General features: G+C 42.0%; 1 protein-coding gene across 2 annotated transcripts in view; it reads left to right on the top strand.

Moving 5' to 3' along the window:
• Positions 1-674: 674 nt before the first annotated feature.
• The window catches only part of LCOR (ligand dependent nuclear receptor corepressor), a 60,849-nt gene continuing 39,184 nt past the window's right edge, over positions 675-22,339 (top strand). Inside the window, exon 1 of one of the 2 annotated variants that reach the window (XM_064663076.1) lies at positions 675-806. Coding sequence is in view for 1 of the 2 variants with exons in the window: in XM_064663077.1 (XP_064519147.1) it covers positions 714-810 (97 nt within the window). In the remaining variant the exon portion in view is untranslated. Of the gene's footprint in view, positions 811-22,339 lie in introns of both variants that reach the window. The other variant, XM_064663077.1, reaches the window with a different exon arrangement.

Below are 22,339 nucleotides of genomic sequence, written 5' to 3'. Positions count from 1 at the left end.
GACCTCCCGGCCACTGCAGCCATGTGCCTTCCCTTTGCATCACGGCCACCAACAGACCTGGAGGGTGTACAACTATACAGTGGAGCAGATGAGGAGATATCAGCTCTTCCTGATGGAAAACTATGTGGCCTTTTCAGGGCTGACCCCTCTGGGGTGCGACAGCCTCAAAGGCAGGGGGGGATGGCTGTTCAGGCCATGGTGACGCCTCAGGGGTGGAATGTCCCATCAGGGGTGGGATGTCCCCTCGGGGGAGGGATGGCAGCTGAGGGCACAGTGACCACTCAGAAATGGGGTGTTCCTTCAGGGGTGGGATGTCCCCTCGGGGTTGGGGTGTTCCCCGGGGACACGGTGACCGCCTAGGGGTGGGATGTCCCCTCGGGGCTGGGGTGTTCCCCGGGGACACGGTGACCGCCTAGGGGTGGGATGTCCCCTCGGGGTTGGGGTGTCCCCTGGGGACACGGTGCCCGCTCGGGGCGGGGCCGCCCCCGCTCCCTCACGACTGGCCGGGGGGGCTGCAGCGCCCCCCAGCGGGCGGGCGCGGCGGCGCCGCACGTGCGGGCCGATGGCGGGGAAGGAGCGCATGCGCGGGGCGGGGCGGGCGCCGCGCGCGAGTGGGCGTGGCGCGGCGCGGCGCGCGCGGCCCTCCCTCCCTCGCTCCCTCCTCCCCCCGCCCCGCCGGCTGCCACCGCCCCCGCCCCGCCCCCGCCCAGAAGATGGCGAGCCCGTGCGGGCGGCAGCAGTGCTCCATCCAGAGACGCGGCGTCCGCCACCAGCTCGATTCGTGGCGACACAAGCTCATTCACTGTGTAGGTGAGGGACGGCGGCGCGGCGGGGAGGCCGGGCCGGGCCCCTCGGCGGCGGGAGGCTCCGCCGGAGCGGGGGCCGTGAGGCGAGCGGCGCCGCGGCCTGCGGGCCCGCCCCACTCCCCCTCCCCGCCGGCCGCCGTGAGGCGCCGCGCCGGGCCGGGCCCCGCCCTGCGCCGGGGGGGTTGCCGGGAGGGGGGTCCTACCCTGCCCTTTTGTGCGGCCCCTGTCAGCGCCGCGCCCGCTCCTCCCCGCCCGGCACGGCCCGGCCCGGCCGCGGCCCCTTCAAACTTGTTTACGGCGGGGCCGCGCCCGGCGGCGCGGAGTGGCCCCCGCCTGTCACTGCCCGGCGGCGAGCCCGGGCCGGCCCGCCTGCCACCGGCCCGGCCGGGCGGGAGGGAGCGGGGCCGCGGAGCCGGCGGGAGGAGCGGCGGGGGGAAGCGGAAAGTTGTGGATCGCGGTGCCGGATTGACGCCCTGAATCCGGAGCGGGGCCGCGAGGTTAAAAGGATGTGTGATTGCTTTTCTCGTCCCCCCCCACCTCCTCCTCCTCCTTCCCCCCCACCGTGCGCGCTTCTTGTTGTGCAGGCTCCTTGCAATCGAATATTTTGGGTTTTGAAAAAGAAGTCCCTTTCATCTCGAGTAACTTTTTCCATTCAAAATACAGATTTTGCCCTTTTCTCTTTCCCTAGCAAGAAATCGAGACCTTTTCTACGGGTCCCAACATACACATAAATGCCAGCTCTAGGCCAGTAATTCTGTAGGTGTCTGCAAAGAAAATAGATTTGACAACAGTAGACTATGAGCTTCCAGGATAATCTTAAAAATCCCTATCTAAAACATTGGTATGTCTCATTTTGTTTGGCCTTCTGTTTGTAATTGAGCACAAATCCTCATTTTATTTTTAAATATGCAAATATGGTCATAATCTCCCAGTGACTGCTCAGCATAGGTAATCTGTGAAAACAGTCACAGATTCACTTTAGTTCCTTGTGTGCAGAGTTAAACCTCTTATTGTCAGTTAGCTCAGCATCCCAGTTCATTATCAGGGATTTAAAATACCATTTTTGGTTACACCAGGATGTTTAACTGCTGCTGTGTATATTTCTGGCTTCATCTAAATGTTTAAATTTCTGTAATGTGAAAGTGTGTGCTAGATGCTTGTTAACTTCAGACTAATTCAAGCAATTAACTTGTTTTATGCATAAAGTGATTGAAGAGTAATATGTTCCTGAGAAACTCACACTACACAAAAGTGCTGGGTTTTCTTTCCAGTGGATTATTGATGTTTTTAGATCCAGTTTGTGGTGTTTTATTTTGATTCCATCTCTGCTACATTTTATTGGCTTCCACCTCTGCTTGAACCAGATTTATTTTACTCCTATCTCATTTTCTCATCTCACCTCAGGCTGCTGGGGTTCACCTGTCCTAGTCCTTTCTAAACTCCCTACTTGCAGCATGTCATCTTGTCTTCCTCTCAGTCCCTGCTGCTCTGGCGTTAGGTCCCTGAATCCTCCAGTGGAGCTGTCCTGCTGCTCAGAGTTTAACCAGATAGCTGTGAGGAGCAAATTAGGAGCAGGGAAAAAAAAAAAAAAAAGCAAACCCAAAAGGACAGTTTCAAAGCTGCTGTTGAAGATCTTATGTTAGGGTGAAATGCAAGAATTGTGTCCATTCATTAGGCTGCTCTTTGGGAAAATCCTGGGTAGTTAGAGAAGTTTGTGTCATCTACAGACTCAAGGAAAATGCTACATTATTGAAGTTCTTAGCAACCCTAAGTGCTAAAACTTAAAACAAACACCACTACCCCCATTTATACACACCCTGTTCTATTTCTCTAAAGCCATTTAAATTGCCAGCTCCTGGTGAAGTTGCTTTCTCCCTTTGTCCCTTCCATATCTCTTCCTCATACTTAAATTTGATACATGTTTTGTTCCTCTGAAAGATTTCCCTCTCTGAAAGTCCCTCTGTGTGTGTTTAACAAAAGATACTGTGAATGCTGTTAAGCACAGAGTTGACTGGGATTTTTTGGAGGTAAAGTACAAAACCATTTAAAAAAAAATAAAGTCCAAAGTGTAACAGTGCTCAGTGACTTTTATCTTGATAGTACTATGTCGTAAATAGTTTCAGCTTCAAATTGATCAGCTTTATGAGGTCTCGAGACCTGCCCTGCTCCTAGTATGAATCTTTTATAAATTGTTGGGTCATGTAAATGTGCAAATTGTTACATTTTTTTTTGTTTTGATATTTTTTATAGAATTATAAAAGGTTTATTGCAGTAACTCGGGATGTCCAGCTGAAATTATGTTGTGATCTTAACCCCTTGCCCAAAATACACCTCCGACATCTTAAGTGAATTTTGACAATGTTCCCTGAGGTTTGGAAGTAGACTTGTTAAATGAGATAACATTCTGTTTCGCCTTGGCTGTTTGTAGAAGTCTTAAATAATTTTTTCCTGTAATAAATACTCTGCTTCCCAATGTTTAAATATCAGTATGGAAAAATCCTTCTTGTTACTTCAGAAATACCCATTCATATTTCGTTCTGAAAGTAAATGAGGAGTGTGGGATTTGCTGTGTTAACATCATTCCCTGAAAAGCCACTCTAATACCACACAGTGTGGCATTCAGAAAAAATATACCCGTGGTTTGAACTAGTGCATTTGGCAATAAAAATTGCTTAAGTAATTCACTTTCACCTCTCGTTCCGTGCTTCTGTGATCGGCTTCTTCTTTGGACTGTGGGTTCATGACAGTTTGTCAAACTAAGCTCGTGCTCTCAAGGGAGCAAAAACACAGGGGAGCTGAAGGACCACCTGTCCACAAGGAGCCAATTCAGGGTAGCTGTCCTGGCAGAAAACATCATCTTTTGGAGGGAGTGGAGTAATTTTCTGCTGGGATAGCTCCCTGAACTGGCTGGCTGTGGGGTCAAGCAAATACTAGCGCTAGTGCAAGGAAGAGGGTGAGAATGCATAGCTGGTGGAAAGGAAAAGAATGAGAATGGCAGCAGAGATACAGATCAGCTAGAACTGTCACAGAGTTGCTTTTTGGTTGTACCAGGGCGGCTTTCTGTGGGAGGTAGCTCAGGGAACTGATCTGGCTGAAACTTCCTTGTCATGCATTTTATCCCCTTTTTTTGTGGAGAGGGAGGTGGTGTGGCCGGCGGAGGACAGGTCTGTGAGCAGTTCTGTTGATCAGTGATGTAACTGAAGGAGCAGCATGCCATGGCCTGGAGGTGGAGGGAAGTGTGGAGAAGGGGATGTTGAAGCTCTCTTTGCAGGGAGATGTACTGGGCTGTTGAACCACATGTAAGGGAGTAGTGAGTGGCACCCGGGATCTTGATGCCCTGGTAGGACTTTGATTGTAAGGACACAGCGTGCCAGGTGATAACTCTTTGATGCTGACATATTTTTTTCTCTGTACCAGTCTTGAGTGTTAGCATCTTTTTGAGTGGCTAAAAGCAGATAGCTTGAGACAAACCTATGTGATGATTTTAATTTTTATTTTTTTTTTCCCTCTCCCAGCCTCCAATCACCTGCTGTTCAGATTCTTGCTAGATTTGAAATGGTTGGTGAGATCGGGTCAGCAAAGGAATGGGGAGTTTGAGGGAGGAAATAGCCCACAGATCCCTGAAACCCTCCTGACACCTTTTATACGGGCAGTAATAGCATTGCAGTGCTGTGTGGTCACTGGAGTGGTAGTTTGAGGTGGTCGCATGTATTTCTACTAGCTGGTGATGCTTGGCCCTCTGTTAAATATTAGCTGTACTCTTGGAAACTCCCTGACTAAATTATGGTCTGTGTTGGGGGTGTGGGGGCAGGGAGGGAATGGTTCAGTGCTCTTCAGCAGCGATCCTAGTTTTGGGTGCAAAATGATGACTTCAAAGCAAAACCTGTAACGTCAGAAGGTTTCCAGTCATCTTGGTCTCTGCCAGTGTTTCATTGAGGTGCTACTTAGCTGTTGATTTTACTCTTTTACTATCAAAATAAGTGAAGCAATTTCCTTTTTTTTTAAAATGACTGTTGCTGATGAAATACTGCAACCTAAGTTCCTGATCTGTTTCTGTGTACTAATTTGTTGAATAGTCATGGTCTTCTGTGCACTTGGATACTTAAGATTAAAGTGTGGATTCTGTGAAAGAAATATGATACATCAGGAAGTGTTAGAAGCTAATATTAATCAAGAGAAGGTGTACAGTAGTTGAATAATTCTGAAATCTTTATTACTTGTTTTGATTATTGCTCCTGTATAGCTCCAGCCTATCATATATGTGATATGAATTAGCTGCTGCTTCCAAACAGTTAGCTGTGTTATCTTGTTTTGGAAGTAGGCTTGAGTCTCCAAGTGTTCAACGTAGTTCTGGTTCAAAGGTCAGATTGTATTTATTTGTTCCAAAATGAAAGCTTATTATAGCCATGATGCTGATGAAAAATAATAATAAGAAGCAAGTTAAAGTTTAAATGTAGGGCTGTTTTATACTGATATCTGGTTTAGATATGTCCCCAGCCTTGTCCCCAGAAAATGTGCAAGTGGTACTATTTGCCTTATCTGAACCTGCATGCAATGTAAATACAGCTTGTGGCTTTTTTTTATTAATATAAATCCATTTATACAGCAATTTTACAGTATAGTAGCTGAAGGTTTGTTGAAGAAGATCTGGTCTACACACAAACATTTCTGCCAGTTTGAGGAAGGGAGAATTACCCTTTTATGACAAAGTTATGCCAAGAAAAAAAATGAGGCAACTGTCATTTAAAATTAAAAATCTTTAGTTGTAAGGAGTGAAATTTACAGCTTGATATTCAGCTTTACTTTGAATGTGCGTGGAACGATGGTGTGTGTCTGAAGAACAGTAGAAGTTGAACTGCGGGGGATAAGTCTAGATCTGTTCCAAATATCTCTTTGGATTCACTACAAATCACTTCGGATTTGCCCTTGTTTCCCTATTTACAAACGAAGAATAACTTCTGCCCTTTCAGGGACAATGTCAACCAAACAGAAGCATACTAAAAAAAATTCTTGATAATCACTTTGTATTATACTATCTTGAACTCTTCTTCCAATGCCTGCGACATGAAATTTTGGACTGGGCTGCATAATTTGGTTTGTTTCACATTTCAGCAAAAATGTATTTTAATTTGTGTGAGGTAATAATGATCATTGCAAGGTGGGAGGCTTCCTTCTCGGGACATCTTTGTCCTGCAGGAAGTACAGAGTTTTTGGACTTAATTTTTAACTAAGGAATAATGACATTCATCCACTTTTAATAGAACCTCTCAAAATTAATTACAGTAATCCATTCCATGGATGCAGGAAATAGTCAAAATCCATCCAGATAAAATCTTTGTAGTGTTTATGTTGGGATATATATAGTAAAGATTTACAGCTTTGTGGTACAGCACCATTTTAAAAGAGTACTTGAAGGACTGTTCCCAGTTTTTAAGACATTTTTTGACAGTTTGTGCTGTATATTGATAACAATCCAAATACTGTTATACACAGAAATCCAATAACTGCACTTTAATTAAGAATGGATGATACAAAATCCCTATTTTTGTGCTCAGTTGTCTAAATCCTTACTGCATGGTACTTACATGACTCAAGGCTCTGCCATCTTAGGCCATGGTACATCCAGGCAAATACTGTCATGTGTTTTGATGTGGTTAGTTGTTTGTTTGTTTTGTCCGGGAACTTGTGTTCTTTCATGGCTATTGTAAAATCACAATGAAAGTACTTCCTAAAAGTAAGTTTAGGCAAGGTTTGAGGAAAAACAGGCATTTAACAGGGTTAAAGAAAATTAGGGGCAGAGAGAACACTGCTGCAGTAGGGGGGACTCTCCAATGCTCTTCCTCAACCTTCTATGTATATTTATTTTCACTCTTAAGAGAATGAGGCTTTGGTTCTCAAAGGTTATTTGGATGGATATTTATAACTCTCTGAGAAATACAAAGCTTTTGGGATTTTCTGAGGACAGGGTTGGATGGGATGGGCTGAGCCAATATAAGTTCTGCCTCTGGTTAAGAGGGTTATTAGCGCTTGTTTTTACTAAACTGACAGAAGTCTGCAAAAGTAGCTAATCTTCTGCTGATGCTTAGTAACCTGAGTCATCCTAGCTAGGAATGGAGATGAGCAGGAGAGCTCATCTGAAACACTGGATGGGATCATCTCTGTGGGGGGAAGGGAAGGGGATAGAATAGCCTCTTCAAAAGGCAGGGAGTTTTCTATTTTGCATCTTGTTTCTTGTAACCATGCTACAGACTGTGGTTATGTTTGACAGTAGTGCTGTCTAAGCTGGCTTAAATGGTCCCCTCTGTGCTGGCACAACTATGTGTGGCAGCTTAGTGAATCAGTTCCATGACTAGACCTGACTGGAGAACAATTTTTTTTTTTTTTTTTTTTTTTTTGCTACAACATCTGCAGAGGATGGAGAGACAGAAAATGAAGAGTTGAGGCTATTCAACTGGTATTGTCACATGCAAAAATCCAAGTTGTCTGTCGCTCAGTAAGTGCTTATTTCTGTGTGCTTCATGTTCATTACAGTAGCAGGAAGATTGCTTCAGTCTCCCTCGTAGTGCTCTCTCCATGATAATGAACTGTGGGCTTTGCTTTCCAAACTAGTTCCTCTATTACTAAGTTGCAGCTTTACAGCACTTCTCCCCAGTACCTCTGCAGGCCTCTGGGGTTTCTCAGTTCTCTCCCATAAATCCATGTGGCCTCAGATTCTTTTGGGAAATGACAGATTCAGCTTATTTCTTCTTCTGTCAAAGAATGCCTTACTATTATTTCTGTGGACATCTTTAAGTCACTTACCTTTTACCCCAGATTTGGTTCGCCTCGTATGTTGTGTGTAGTATCATGTGTTCTTTTATGGTGAGTTAACAAAAAAATTCGACTGTCAAAGCTGAGTAGGAGATTTGAGTTACACATGAATACTGCTGGCACATGAAAGATGAAGTGGAGGTTGTGGTTTTGCAACACTTCTGCAGGACACCACTTCCTTCATAGTAAAATTGCTATTAGATGATGTCTCCATCCGTTTTTTCCACTCTTCTTACAGAGAAGAGAAAAGATGGTGTTCCTGTTGCATTTTCCAGAAGTGGTGGCAAAGTGGCTGCACAGGGAAGACTTGCAGAAAGACAAAGGATGCTCCTTATGCCCGGAGGACTGTGATATTTTATGGGAGGGAGAAGAGGGGGAGAAAAGAGGACTGGACAAGAGCTCAGTATTCATTAACAAAGGAAGCTTTCAGAAGCTGAATTCAGCAGTGTGGAAAGACATCAGAGGCCACCAGGCAATCTTAACTCTTGAGCTGAGTTTACTTGTGAGAACTTTCCTGGTTGTCTTTTAATGTTTTTTGTGTATGCTTATAGTACAAATGTTTCAGTGTCTAACTGGAGAGAATTGCATAGGTGAGTGCTTGATGTGGTCCTTTGACCTCCTTGGTTGGGATGGTGGTCCTTTTGAAAATGGAGTAAGTGCCTGAGTAGGAAGAGGAACAGGTAGTCAGTCAAGCAATAGAGTTCTTCATTTCTTCATTTCTTTTTTTGTTGGTTGTGCTAACAAAAGGATGTGAAAGGTTCAGCCCACAGCCTGCAATTCCCCACTCTAATACTTCCAGGGCAGTACGTAGTGGTGATGCTCCTCACCTTGTGCTCCTTTGTACTTAGACTGTAGCAATGTGCTGTTTGGCTCCCTTTGCTAACATGCATATGTAACAGGAGGCTGCTTGCTCTGTTACCTGTGTAAAAGACCTCTGAGCTCCGCCTCCAGCCTTGCAAAGGCAGGCTAGTCTGCCTGTTAAACTCTCCACAGCACTTTGTATGCATAATGCTCTTAAGTGGTCTGCCTGCTCTTAATGTGCGGACAAACACGTGGGCCAGTTTTGAAACTGCATCACAGATGAGTCAGAGTGTTGTGCTTGGGCACTTCAGCTGAGGAGTCGTGTGGCCAGAAGAGTTCTCTCAGCCTGTGCCTTGTGTCCTGCAGCCTTGGGCTTCTTAAGAAATATATTTATACATTGGAACGCACAAAATTTGGTTTAAATGCTCATAGCAACCAAGCTTTCTGCTTGGCTGTTGGCTTCTTTAGTGGTCATTTTGTCCTCATCATGAACAAGTTGAAGATAAGCTAGTGTTACAGCAGACCTTGTCTCAAGTTTGGTCATCTCCTGGCTTAATATTTGATGAGAGCTGCTTTCTAGGTCATGCTTTATCATGATCTTTAGATGCTTTTCCGAAAACATGCTGTTCTATCCTTTGCATGAACAAAATGTTTGCAGAGGTGGATACTTAACTTCCATTTCACTCTGCAAAAGCAAGAGAATAGGAAAGCATGGAGACAGTTTCCCTTTCTGACCTAAAAAAACTTAAAAGCAATCTTTCTTTAGAAAAGGAGGAGCATTGCTACTTTATCCCTAACATTCTCTCCTGTTTTGAAGTCGTTAGTGAAACTTCAGTTTATATGATACTAGAATCTCTCTTCTGGGATTTCTCTCAAGCGTCTTACTTTTATCTTATGGAAAAAACAGCCATCTGATAGTGTTCACTTCCAAAATGAGAAGTGAAAAAAATGTCTCTTAGAAAAAACTTCTGTACTTTTGTTTCAGTGATTGTTTCTTGATTTAATTGTCCTCACTGCTAGGTAGGAGTGTCCCTTGCTAGTTTGAAATGTCCTTTGGCAAAGTTCTGCTCCTATTCAACTAGAAGAACGTTTCAGTAACTTTAGTGGTTATCCATTATCTGCATACTGTAGCCTAGTAGCTATCAAAATATTACAAGATTGAGTGAAGGATGGAGAAGTGTGAGGGGAAAACTAAGTGTGAAGTGTTAGTTATGTGTAGGTTTAGATGAGTATCCATACTTCAAAATGTGTTGTGTACCATGGCTTTGTAAAAATGAAGAGTCAAAGTCTCTTGGAGAGGGAAGAAGTAACTTTTCCCTCGAAATACTTCTCATTAATGTTTTCTGTATTCTAACTTGGTGGACAAAACTGTAGCAAGTATAACACTAATTTTGGTGTTTCTGGTTAAATGCTTAATGACTGCTGGCACATTTCTCTTGGTTTTCTGTCTTCCTTGTCAATCCTGTGAATTCATATAAAATAAGAAAAATGTAATCATCTGGAACTGTATGGTAAGATGCTATGAGAACCCAGTTCTTGTATCTTACAGGAGTATTTTTGTAGACTCTTCACAAAATCTAATCCCTTGGTCTTGCCTCTGCAGTTTTCCTCGAGTGATGTGCAGTGATTTGGGAATGAGCTTCAGTGCTTAGTTGAGACAGGCCATCCAGAGGTCCATTTTGCATGTGATCTTTTGAATTCAGCACGGATGCTGTACTTATCTCTTGAACAAGCCTGAACCATGGAGAGAAGAACTGTGTTTTGCCAGGGCTCTCTTAAATCAGTGTTTTTTCAATCTGGAGTTGGCGAGAAGCAACTGTGGAAAAACAAGGCTATTGCCAATAGTTTAAATTGTGTGGGGTCTTTTATGCTTTTCGGGAGCCCACAGTTTGAAAATTACTGCTCTAAATGGTTTGTAAACAAGGGCTGTTTTTCCTTTCCAAAGTGGCTGTAGGTGTTAAGGAGTATGAGCTGATATTTAGTCATCTATTAGATTAGGATTGATTTTTTTTTCTTTCTTTCCTCTTCTCATACTTCACTATTTAAAAGTATATTTTATCCAAAAATGGATATCATGGAGGATACTGAGCCTGGAAAACTTCAACTTGAAAGCTGACTTCTGGAAAAAGGTTAGAGTGGTGTTAAGTAGGTCTATTTAAAGTGCTGCACTCCCTATACTCAGAGCTTCTGTATTTTCCCTTCCAAGAACCTTGCTGTGAAGGCCAAACTCCTGCTAGTTTGTGTTAGATCTAAAGATTTCCCTGCATTCCTCCCTTACATGGTTGTGAAGGGAACTTTTAAGACACAGGCTTGAGTGTAAACTGATGTAGTCTCTGTGCAGTGCACTGGCAGATGCCCTGGAACAACAGGTAAAACGCCTTTCAGGTCTCAAGAGGACATGGATTTATTCATTTTAATGACTAGAAGGTATTTGAAGTATGAGATGGGCACCAAGCTGTTGGTAATCTCTGGATGCCCTGCTGTTCTGGGTATCAAAGCCCAAATAGTCTCCATGCTGACCACTCTTCCAGCTCACTCTGTTTTGCTAGAACCATAGCTGAGGTCACAGGCTGAGCACACTAACAGTACAAAATTGAATGAGTTCAGAGGTTACTCTGCTCCACAAGTTACTCAGTTTCAAATTAGATTAAAATTTGACTTCGTAAGTTAAAGTTGTTGTAGAACAGTAGTCGACTTGGCCATGGAGGCTGCGCTCCTTGCTTATGACAGATTGGTTCTTGTTCCTAAATCATCTGTTTCCCTGTGACTAATCTTGAATTTGTATCTTCCTGCTGCTTGTACTTTGAACTGAATTCTGTGCTCCAAATAAGAAGAGCAGATAGGCCTTTAAATTTTCTCAACCCCTCGTAGCCCAAGGACTGCTCCTGGCCCTAGGATAGGAAATGCCTTACGCAGCTTGATATATATATAATGGGAGATGGTTGAGAGGAAGGCATGTATCAAGAAGTCGATCACAGCTGCTTTGGTCTATACTTACTGGCATGGTGATGAACTTTAGCAGCTAAATGCGCTTGTGATGACACCTCACAAACTTCAGAAAGTAAGCAGTTATTTTTGGAAACTTTTTCCCCCTCAGGACTAAAACTACTAAACCTACTTAAAAAAAAAAGTCAATGCAAAAACACTTTTTCCCAGGGAACCAGCACCTTCTGCTTATCATGTCTGTGGGCATTTCAGCATCCCAACCCTATAACCTGCTTGATGTTCTTTCCTGTCTGTCTTTCTATTGTCTGAAAGTTGGAGGGCTTTCCATTGCTGTAAGGGAAGAAAAATAGTTCTTTCATATTCAGTTTGGGTAAAGAGATAAGCAATCCTCTGATCTCATTTTTAAGGCAGATGGATCTTTGCTCTCAGCATGCAATGGTGCTGCCTAGGAGGGTGTTCATGAATCTGCCTGTAAGCAGCAAACGGAGCTAGTTTCTGAGTTGATTTGTACTGGCAGACTTGAAGGGTTAAGAGTGCTGAATTTATTGAATAGTTTTGACATTCTGTTGGTGGTGGCAGAAATTTCTTTAATAAATAAATCATGCTCTGAATGCTGGTTTGCTGCCCCATAGTTTTGCCAATGCAGCTATATTGGGGTCTGTTTGTAAGCTGGGTCCTGAAGGCAAGGTTTGATAAGCCTTGGCTTTACTGAGATGTCCAAGGTAGGTCTGAGCAGGGGCTGTGGGCCAGAATGAGAGCCCTGGATGTGGGTATGTAGAGGAATCTCTGTAAGTGGTGTCCTGTGCCTCTGAGCTACAACCCATCTGTTCCCAGTGGCTGTGGAAGGACACCGATGCCTGCTGGAGCACCTTGTGGTTACGTGTGACAAGTGAGGCTCTCCTGAGGACATGTTTCTGCTTTCTGTCAGCATGGCAGCCAGTGTGCAATTGGGCTTTGGCTGTTAGTGCAGGAACCAGCTCACTCTCTGCTGTCAGTCCACACTCAGCACAGGGTTGGGGTCTGAAGCAGCATGAGTCAGATGGTCCTGGGAAATGGATCTCTCCTTTCAGGTGACCTCACAGAAGGTCATAAGCTTACTCTCCTTTTCAAAATGACATGTAAAATACTTGTCTGCGGGCTTTCCATTTCCTTGGTAATGCATTCTTTAACTCAGGTGACTCCTCCCTCTTAGTTCAACCTGAGGGGAGGTAGGCAAGATGGAGACAAAAATGAGATAGCAGGACATCATAGCCTTGAAATATCCCAAGAGTTTTTCCTCTTGAAACCAGTGGATGAAAATGAATATCTCTCTAAAACTGGGTCTCTTTTGAAAATCCAGATTTAACGTAAAGGGGGGTCAAACTTCACAAAGAGTGCTTTTGGAAAAGGAGATGATAAACTTCAATAACTGTATAATTACTTGCCGTGTTTATATCCACTGAAGGAATGTAAAGGTGCATCTAAAACAAAGAACTATAAAGTTTTTGTTTTTCTGCTTCTAAATTGTTGGCTCTGAGTGCCATACTAAATGGCATAGACGGTTTAATTTAGAGATGTTTCTGTGAAATTCAGAGACAAGAAAAATGGAAGGTCAACCAGAGAAATGAAATAACTTTTGCATAAAAATATCGCCTTAAATAGATGTTTCTAATGGTGTGGTGGTTGGGGCTTACTTTGGTTTGGGGTTTTTTTGGGGGTGCAGGTGGTTTTTGGCTTTTTTTTTTAATGTGAGGTAAGCATAACTAAGAGACTTGTGTGAAGGGAAGTCATGTCTATTTAATTTTAAGGTACTGAAACTACAGACTATACTCTGATAATCTTCCAAATACATCTTAAAGCATTTTTGGGAAATGGGCTAAAATATTTCCCTTTTTAGGGGAAAAACAGTTTCAGGTAAGTACCTGATCTTCCCATCAGATAGAAAGAACTGTATGAAGTTATAGCGTGAAACTTAAGGGTTGGTGTTTGGGGTGGTGCTGGTGGGAGAAGGCAGGCAGGTTCTGTGATGGGTTTTGGGGGAGCTTTTCTTTTTGTTGTTGTTTTGTTGTTGGTTTAAGCTTAAAAAATTAAATAGAATTCACTAGGAAAAAAGCTTATTGTTTTCAGTTAAAGAATTAAGGGTTAGGACAGCATAGAGATTTGCCTGGATGGGTTCTCTGAATCTTTCTTTTAAGGAAATCAAAATTGGAAAATGCTCCTCAAGAATATTCAATAAAACTACTGTTGGCTTTTGGGCCATGAGTTATTCTTTTTCCAGAATAAAGTTAAACATGATGCTATCTATTTTTTAACTGTATTATCACAGTAATGTAAGCAACTTGCTGTAATGTAATGTAAGAGGGTCAGATTTCTGGAAAGGCATGAAATTGTTCTCCGTGCAACATCACTATTTTGGTGAAAAATAATGAAATGTATTGATTAGAGTTTATATATGTCCTAAACGTGATGTTTAGTGTATGTAGAAGATCCTATAGGAAACATTCAGTAGATTTTTTTCCATTTTAAAATAAAGAAGAGGTTATGCTGGAGCAACTGTATTAAAGCAGTTCACCCTGATATTGAAGAAACTGCAAGTCCACATTACAGTCCTTGCTGAATTGTGCAAATTTGTGTTACGTTTATAGTAGGTGCAGGTTTGGGGAGTAACTCTTGTGGAAATTTCTGAGAAATCACAATTTTATACATCATTTAATTAAATGAGCAGTATGGGAGAATATAATTGTTTAATGTTTAATATATAAGATTCTTTGAGAAAGATCTTGATTCCACCACAGGAAAATAGAATACATGTCCAAGTGGTGCATAGCAGTAGAAGTGAATTCTCTTGTGAAAACACAGTTCATGGTTACACGGCAGTTTTTAATCTAGTATAGATTTAAAATGCTGTAGAGAAGGGTGATCCTACCACCCCCTTTGTGACACTTCCCTCACTTCATGTAGATTCATGCTGGGTTGGATCAGGGAACTGATCCCTGAACCATCTTGTCGTGTTACTGTGCAAATGCAAGATGAGTGAGCCTCTGGGGGGGGTGGGGAGGATGAGTGGGATCAGCTCTTTCAGTGGAGAGGTGGATTTATCATGGATTAAAGTGCCAGGTGATCAGTAATCATAGCTTCAAAACATTGAAGACATGCTGCAAAATGAACTTCCCTGTGACAGTAACCTTCAGTTTGCAGTAATCTGTCTTCTAGTGACTTGGGATAAGGGAATTGTGGCATTTTGAGTCTTCTGACTCCGCTTCTTGCAATTAACCATTTTTAAACAGTATATTTTGCAGTCATACATTTTACATGCACACGTGTTTTACTGCTGCTGAATTTTTTCCCCTCTAAAGCACTTGAGTCAGGCAAGCCTGGTTCTGCTCTTGATGCTGCCTTGCTAGTGCATGTGTCTCAAGTTGCAGTATGTCTCCAGTGAGTAGATAAATATCCAATATGTTTGTTTTTCAGAAAATTAACAGAAAATTATAAAGAAACTGATGCTGTAATGGAGACATTAGGGTCATCACAAGTTACTGTCAGCAAAAAGTGATCAAAACAACTGAATCTATCTTTATATCCCCTAGTAGTAGTTCTCATAGGTATTTCTTTGCCCTGGTTCCTTTGGCATAGTGGTGATCTAAATTCTTCTCCTTCTGAGTTAGAGTCAACACACTTTTGAATGTTGGCCTAAAGGAAGGGATTCTGTTTACCCGTCTGGGTGATCTGCATATTTGGGCTTTAAGGAAACAACAGCAATCCCTGATAGTGTACCATGCACCTTAGGTTTATGATGCCAGTTGGAGAGATGGGCCAGTGCTGAAACAGCTTGTTTGAAGGCAGTGTTCTCCCAAATGGCAGGAACGGTAGGGTTTCTAGCCACGGGAGCCTCCTGAGGGTAGTCAGCCCCTAATTACACCAGACCTTGTGAAGCATTCTTGGTCTAGTTCAGTATCTTCCCTTTTCACCAAGAAACAATCTCTACCACAGAGGATATGTAGGTTGATCACAAGATGTGTGAGTTGAGCAGGTTTGAGCTGGGCTTTCTAGGTGGTCAGGCAGTCACAATGCATATTCAGCATGACTGCTGGTTTAGGGTTTTTCTGTTAAGACAAGGTTAAAAGGTGTCATAGGGCTTGCTTCCGAACAGGAGTCACCAGGGGAAAAAACAGGTAGAGCTGAGGGCAGTTCAGCACTTGTGCTGAGTTCATCTTCTGAGATTCCTCAGCCAGTAAATCTTAATGGTTGACCAAGGAGCAGAACAGGGATATCTGTGTCAGACCAACTTTGCATTCAGGAGACAATACTGGAATAAGAACCACTCCCAGAAAATATCTGTCTGCTCATTCAGCAGTAGGTCCCATTGCCTTGCACTGGAGCTGCGTGATGTGTGTGGTGGTCTCTCCTGCAGAAGCAGGAGTCTGTCTTGCTCCTTCCTGTGTGTCTCATCTGTTCTCTGCAGCACACTGCCAAAACCTATGGAGCACATGATATTGTTGACTCTGTCTCCTTTCTGTTCTAATAGGCCTTGAATCTCCAGCATCTTCTCTGTAACATGCATCTCCTGTGTTTTTCACTTATGAGGAGTCCAGGGCAGTTACACATCTAACAAATCAGAGCAGTTGAAAGCTCCATTCTTGAACAGACTTTTAAGCAGTAGCTACACATCTAGTTCCTGAGCAGATGTATTCTGGGATTTCCTGACCATGCTTTTCATGATGACATTGTTTAAGGCAACCCCTTGTGTGGCCACTTACACTTTTGGGATTCTGGGCTAGTTAAACCTTTGTTTAAACCCTGAACAGCCATTCTCATGCAGGGTGAACTTGTAGGAGTTACTGCTTTAAAAAAAAAAAGGTGAGATGTGCGTGTACAAAACACTTGTCCCTTATGCAGTCTCATGAACTTGTACAGTGTAACTGATGGAGTGTAGGGGTAGGAATGAGTGATGGAGCAGAGAAGGGAAGGGCTGCAAAACCTGCTGTTGCTACTGAAAGTTCTGCTCAGGAGGCTCTACTTTGAATCTGTAGGCTTGATTGGAGTTTGCCTCCATGAATTTTGGCTCAGGCTAGCACTGATCCTTCAAAAGGGGCAAAATATTACAGAGATACTTTGCCAGTGTCCCCTGATGCAAAAAGCAAAAATTAATTTTTGTTACATCCGAAGCCTTGCGTCTTCCTAAGATGCATTGAGTTCTTCAATGAGGTGATGTGGTTCTTGGTTCTGTACTGTCTTTATAGTCTGAACTACCTTAAAATGGTACTACAGTACCCTTTAAAGCTGTGTTCCGTGTGCCTTTGGCTTGAGGAATGCCTGGGAATCTCTTGTTTAAATCTCTGTTGAAATAAGCAGGGCTAACCAGTTACTGTGAAAGACGAGGCAAACTCGTAAGGGCTGTTTCATTTTTCTTGCCATCGCACCACAAGCAGCAGCTGTAGACGCTCATAGGATGGTTAATTTCAGAAATCACATAGTTTAGCAGTTGTCAAGAGGAGGGAAAACCTTCAGCCTCCTGTTTACATATGATGATGAGATGCATAAACTGGAGCATGAACCTCCGTGCTGGAACTTCTCCTAAGATTCAGCAACATGATAGGCAGAAATATGGCTTCTGTTAAAATGTTGGGGGTTTTTGTTCATTTGTGTGTTTTTTGTCTGTGGACTGCCATGAGTGTAAAGCATTTACATGGTTGCCTCGCAGAAGCCTTGTTACTGAGAGTAACAACAAATCCTGCAAAATTAGCCTATTTTGTTAATTTGGGAATGAAGCATGATAAATGGTTCTTAGTTTGCACCTAGAAATATTTCTGAAAAACAAAGGCTTGACAATCCTTGAAGATGAATGCTGGTTACTTAAACTTTTGCATTTATATTTGTGTCTGCTGTGGGTGGGGATCCTCTTGTAGCCTTTCTAAAGGTAGAGTCTGTTCTTTCCTCCTGTTATCTTCGCCATTAAAGCTGGGTAGTGCAGGTTGATGGATGAGTGGATGTCATTCTTGGGAAAGTAAATTTAAGGCAAAAAAGTAAATGGGGAAGGAAGGATTTTTATTCCTGAACTAGCTGTTTTAGTTTCTTTTCTCAAGGACCGTAGGAATAAATCTGAACAATATGAGGTTGAGTTGCACCTGTAAAAATGGATTCATTTTGTTAGCTTCCTCCTGTTCTGCACAAAGCCACGAGCAGCAGAAGTACTGGAAGAGCCTGCTGCGTAGGCTTATGCTAACCGTATGTTAACTTAGCTTAAAAAAAATTAAACCCTACCTCCTGCAGAACTTGATTTGCCATTGAGAGGAGCTTTCCACTTGCTGGGAGTGAAGGGGAATTTTTCAGTCCTTGGCAATTGTGCAAAGAGGTGGCTATTGTTATTGGCTCAAGGACTGTAGAAAGAACTTTAATTTCCCTGCTTTGTTTGATGCCTCTGCAACTCCAAACTGTCTTTCAATGCAAATATTTAGCTGACTTTCCACTGTTGCTGCTTCTAGGTTTCGTTCATTTTATATTTTCTTCCCCTATGCTTGTCATTCCTCTACATTGAGTGTTTGGAGTTATTTTTCATGAGACTTTTTTGTTTCCAAATGAATTTTATTTTCTCTCTAGGTCATTTATGTATTTGTCTTCACTAATGTTTGCAACATCTCCGAACATAGTATCCTCTGTGAATTTAACTAACGTGCTGTTTACCCTTTCTTCCAGATCCAGTTTCTGATCCTACTTCCACATTTGGGAGTATGCAAGGGACAAACACATCTCTTTGCGTAGCTTGACTGGATATCCCAAGACTAGGATGTTAGTATATTTAAACATTTTCTTTTGCATTAAAATGTTGCCAGTATCTTAATTGCACATAGATTATTATTTTTTTAAAATGTAATTAGCTTTATTGGCATTATGCATATTCAGAAGCCTGCTGGTAGAAGCAGTTTTTCTGCAGTCTGACTAGTGCTTATTGGTGACTTTAAAATGGGTGCAGGAGTAAAAAGAATTTCAGGGTTGCTTTTAAAATGAGCTTATTTGCTGTTACAGCTTTAACACTCATTCTTGAAAATGTTGGCTCTTTGTGTAATAAGATTAACTGTAGGTTAATCCACGAACATATAAAATCTTTAGACTGTGTTCAAGATATTTATGAAAGACCACTTCAGACTTCTGAATGCATGAAGAGAGATTTTTAAATACTTGAAATAGTCAAATACCTATAGAAATACTTGCATCAAAAAAGTATTAACAAAAAACAAAATTGCACACTGAAGTTTTTTTTTGATTCCCTGCATCACAGGTCATATTATTCTGGGACTTGTAAGGAGCCAGTTGTCAGGAAGAGTAAACCCTATGCTAAACTATTTTTGCAGATTTGATAATGCAGCTTCCTTAAAAATATGTTTTGTGACTGTGTTGTAGGTATTGCAAAATGAAGTATTGCATGTTTTCTGTTATGTAAGTAATTGTATGGCAGTAATTAGCAGTTCAAAGATAAAGAAGTCAGCATTAAGCTAATACGCTATTTTAAAAAATGTTGGTTTTCCGACTCAGCCACCTCTTGGAGTGTATTCAACTACCACTATATTTAACTGAATTACTTATTCAACACCAGTATAAGCAAGTACTTAAAGTACTGAAGTAGCTAGGATGCTGAATGCAATGTTCCTTGTGTAGCTGTGGATTTTGCAGGTTCCTCTGCAGCCTTACTTTTCCAGTGTGTTCTCTCCCCCTCGTAAATGAAAGGAGCCTTCTCTTCATGTGGTTTGAATTTCTTTTGTTAAAACTGCTGCCTACCTTCGTGGCTAACATTTTAAGTAATTAGGTACAGTTTCTCTGCTTGGATTTTAATTTGTACTGTTCAGCTCTGTACATGGGCAATATATTTAGGTAAAATTGCAGTTCTTTAGCTTGGCTACTTTGACAAAAGAAGAACTAGTGCTAGGGAAGTGCAGTGTTTTGTGACACTTGTCCTAGTATCCCACTGCATTTTGTTTCAGTGGCTGATTTCCTTCACTCACCCCTTTGATATTATTCCTCTGGTTTGATAGAAAAATAAGTTTATTATGGTAGCTTACAAGCTTTTGGAGGGAATTTGAGACTCATTGAGTATTATTGTTTATCAAATCTACTGAAGCACAATATGTTCTAGAAGTCTAATATTCCTTGAACCTGGAAATATTTCTGGAGTGAAAAATAATTAAAAAAAATTTGGCTATATCTGAAATAACCTTCAGAGTATTTAAGGTCTAAAACTGACAGTGGTGAGGAACAAGGCACTTGCTTGAATGCTTTTTGCACACATGGTCTTCAGCAAATTATTGTTCACTCTTTATGCCACACTTTGTTCCCTACATGTGCATGATGCTCTTTTTCTTTTAGAGAAACTTTCATATGAAAAGGTCATTTTTTCCCTACAGAATGTAGGGGAAGATGTTTATGAAGTGTTGTAGACATCAACCTATTTTGTAACTTTTGAATATCTGTTAGTGCTTCTGTAGTCTTTTAATCCCATAGGATCAGATGATTAGGGTGTAGCCTGCAGAAGCACAGTTTGTATCAAATTCCTTCACTGTTAATATGGCTGCACTGCTGGCAGCTCCTAGCCATGGATTAGGAAATTAAGTTCTGAGATTTTGCTCTGAGAGAAGTATTCCAAAGTTACAAAAAGAGCTGCTTTGGATGTAAGTGGACAGTGACCCTCACCTTAAAAGCTGAAGCTTCTAGCAAAGCAGCACTCAAAACTGTGAAGTGTTTCTGTTGTTTCTTCATATAGAGGTTGTTAGAGATATTTCAGTCTCCAATGAATTAAGCAATACAACGTAGTGTGGAATGTGCAAGCTTGAGAGGATTTGTGTGTAGGTTACCTGGAAAATATAACTGATTTGGAACACAGGATCTGTGATTGGCAGTTTCTTAGAAGGCCTAGTGTTCTACCAGTATTTCTTCACTTGGTACTAAAGAATTGGTTTTAGATCTGCTGATCTTCCTAGATAGGGACTTCATTCTTTGAACAAACCCGAGGTTTGTTCTTGTCTACTAAGACCTTTTTATTGAGATACCAGTTGTAAAATTAGACCAAGGCTGGCTGTTCTAGAAGTCTAACCTCTGGATGTTTTATCTTTGTAACAATTTGATGTTCTTGACTAGAAACCTGTAATTTGTTTAACTGTGAGCATGTCCTGAGATTCTGCTGTAACACAATGACATTGAGAACTTTAGTGTTCAGAAAGTGTAGGACTGCTGTCTTCTCTCAAGTTCAGACCACAAATGATGCTTTCAAGCAAAGAACTTCAAGTAGACTAAAAACGAAAGTAGTGGGGGAATAGGGTGGCCTTAACCAAAGTACAGTGGATTAAACATTTGACTAAGGAAAGCCAATAATATGCTATGCTTCAGGAATTCTAGAAGGTCTGGAATAAATGAGATGATGAAGGCTGGGGAGTGTCAAAAAGCTGCACAGAACTGCTTGACTTAAGGAAGACGTAAAGATGATGGTAGAAGCTGAAATTACTGTGTATATAACTCAGTTAAGTGCAGTATAAGTTGTTGAATATACCTGTAGGCACCAAATTCACTGTAGCTACCCAGGAAAGATACTTGGGCATAGCTTTGAAATCCTGAATGGCCATCATAAAATCTGTTTATCATGTTACTTTTGTGTCAGCCAATCCCAAGGGATTTTTCCTGGCTATGGTCTTCAGTTCTGATGCAGTAATTACTTCAGGTGCCTGTCTCAAATCTGAATACAGGAAGGGCAATCTGAGTGAGCAAATGAAGAAGTCAGACAGGTCTTGATTTCCACAGTGTTGTCGTCTAAGCTGTCACTGGTCTTGCCACTTGTTCCTGCTGATGTAACTGAACTAGGCCAGGAAGTAGTTCCAGTCTAGAAGTAAGGCAAGCAAAAATGATTATTTTTTCTTTGTCTTCTGTATGCTATTGTACAGTTGTTTATATTGCCAGTGACAAGTGTGAATAGAAATGCTGATATTAAGCAGCCTTCCTCCTGTCCCGTGTTGCTGTCAAGGAGGGGAAAGAAAAGCTCGGTGTAACACTGATTGTAGTTTAACACAAAATGCCTTAAAGAAACTGGAGTGCTTCTCCTGAGAAGCACACCTGCAGGCATAGCTTACAGAATTGGTGGTGTGTAGCTGAAGCTAACAGGTTAGTAAGATTCCAAGAGTTGCTACATGAAACGATGGCAGACATTACGTACATCTCAGAAGTGAGAGAGATTTATCAGTCACTTGCTCTTTGGGAAAATTTCCACTAATCCCCAAAGGTGAGGCTTTCTTACAGCTGTTTGCTGCAAGCTTCTTGCTTCTGAGTGTGGTTTTTTTCTTCTTTAAAGAAGGTTCACTGCTCCTAGTCTACACTGAGTAATACTCTATAACATCTGGCAATTTCAGTTCCCATAGTTAATTTCAGCACCGAATTGTTTTGCTGCTGTAATATCTTGTTACAAAGTTGTCAGCAGGTGTGCTTATGCTTTTCTGTTTCCAGAGGAATACCAGACCTTGCAGCTTCTTCAGTACATAGGCATAACCCGAGGTGTGACTGAAGGTTAGGTAAGAATATTTCTGCTAGTATTTAGTTCTGTTGGCACAAGAGTAACAATAGTAACACAGCTTTATCTTCCCTATGTGCAGGAGTTGTCCTGCGCTTACTTTGTACCATTTTGTTCTGGATACTGTTGCTGTTCAAACTGCCATAAAGCTGGAGAGGGCTGTTAACTTTAGCTCTGCTTCCTTTAGGTTTGCACCTTGTGTTGTAGACTCATGGAATGCCTTGCTTGAGGTATACTTTTAAATGTGACTTCAGGGATCGCAATTAGTCACTCTAATATACACTGTAGCTAGTATGAATTCTGTGCTGTGTGTTTTTCAGTGTTAAGATGCTCCTCTTTGTGTGCTGATTTGTTTTCAGGGTTTTTGTTTGAGGTGGATAACTTTTGCCCCCTGCTCTGCTTTCATTTACCCTTTAATTTTTGTGTAGCTGCCTGTATCGCCCACTGATTTCAC

Source organism: Pseudopipra pipra, chromosome 8 (genome assembly GCF_036250125.1).
Source record: "Pseudopipra pipra isolate bDixPip1 chromosome 8, bDixPip1.hap1, whole genome shotgun sequence".
Taxonomy (NCBI): Eukaryota; Metazoa; Chordata; class Aves; order Passeriformes; family Pipridae; genus Pseudopipra; species Pseudopipra pipra.
The sequence above is the reverse complement of the archived record's forward strand: the minus strand, read 5'-3'. Positions and strand labels throughout refer to the sequence as shown.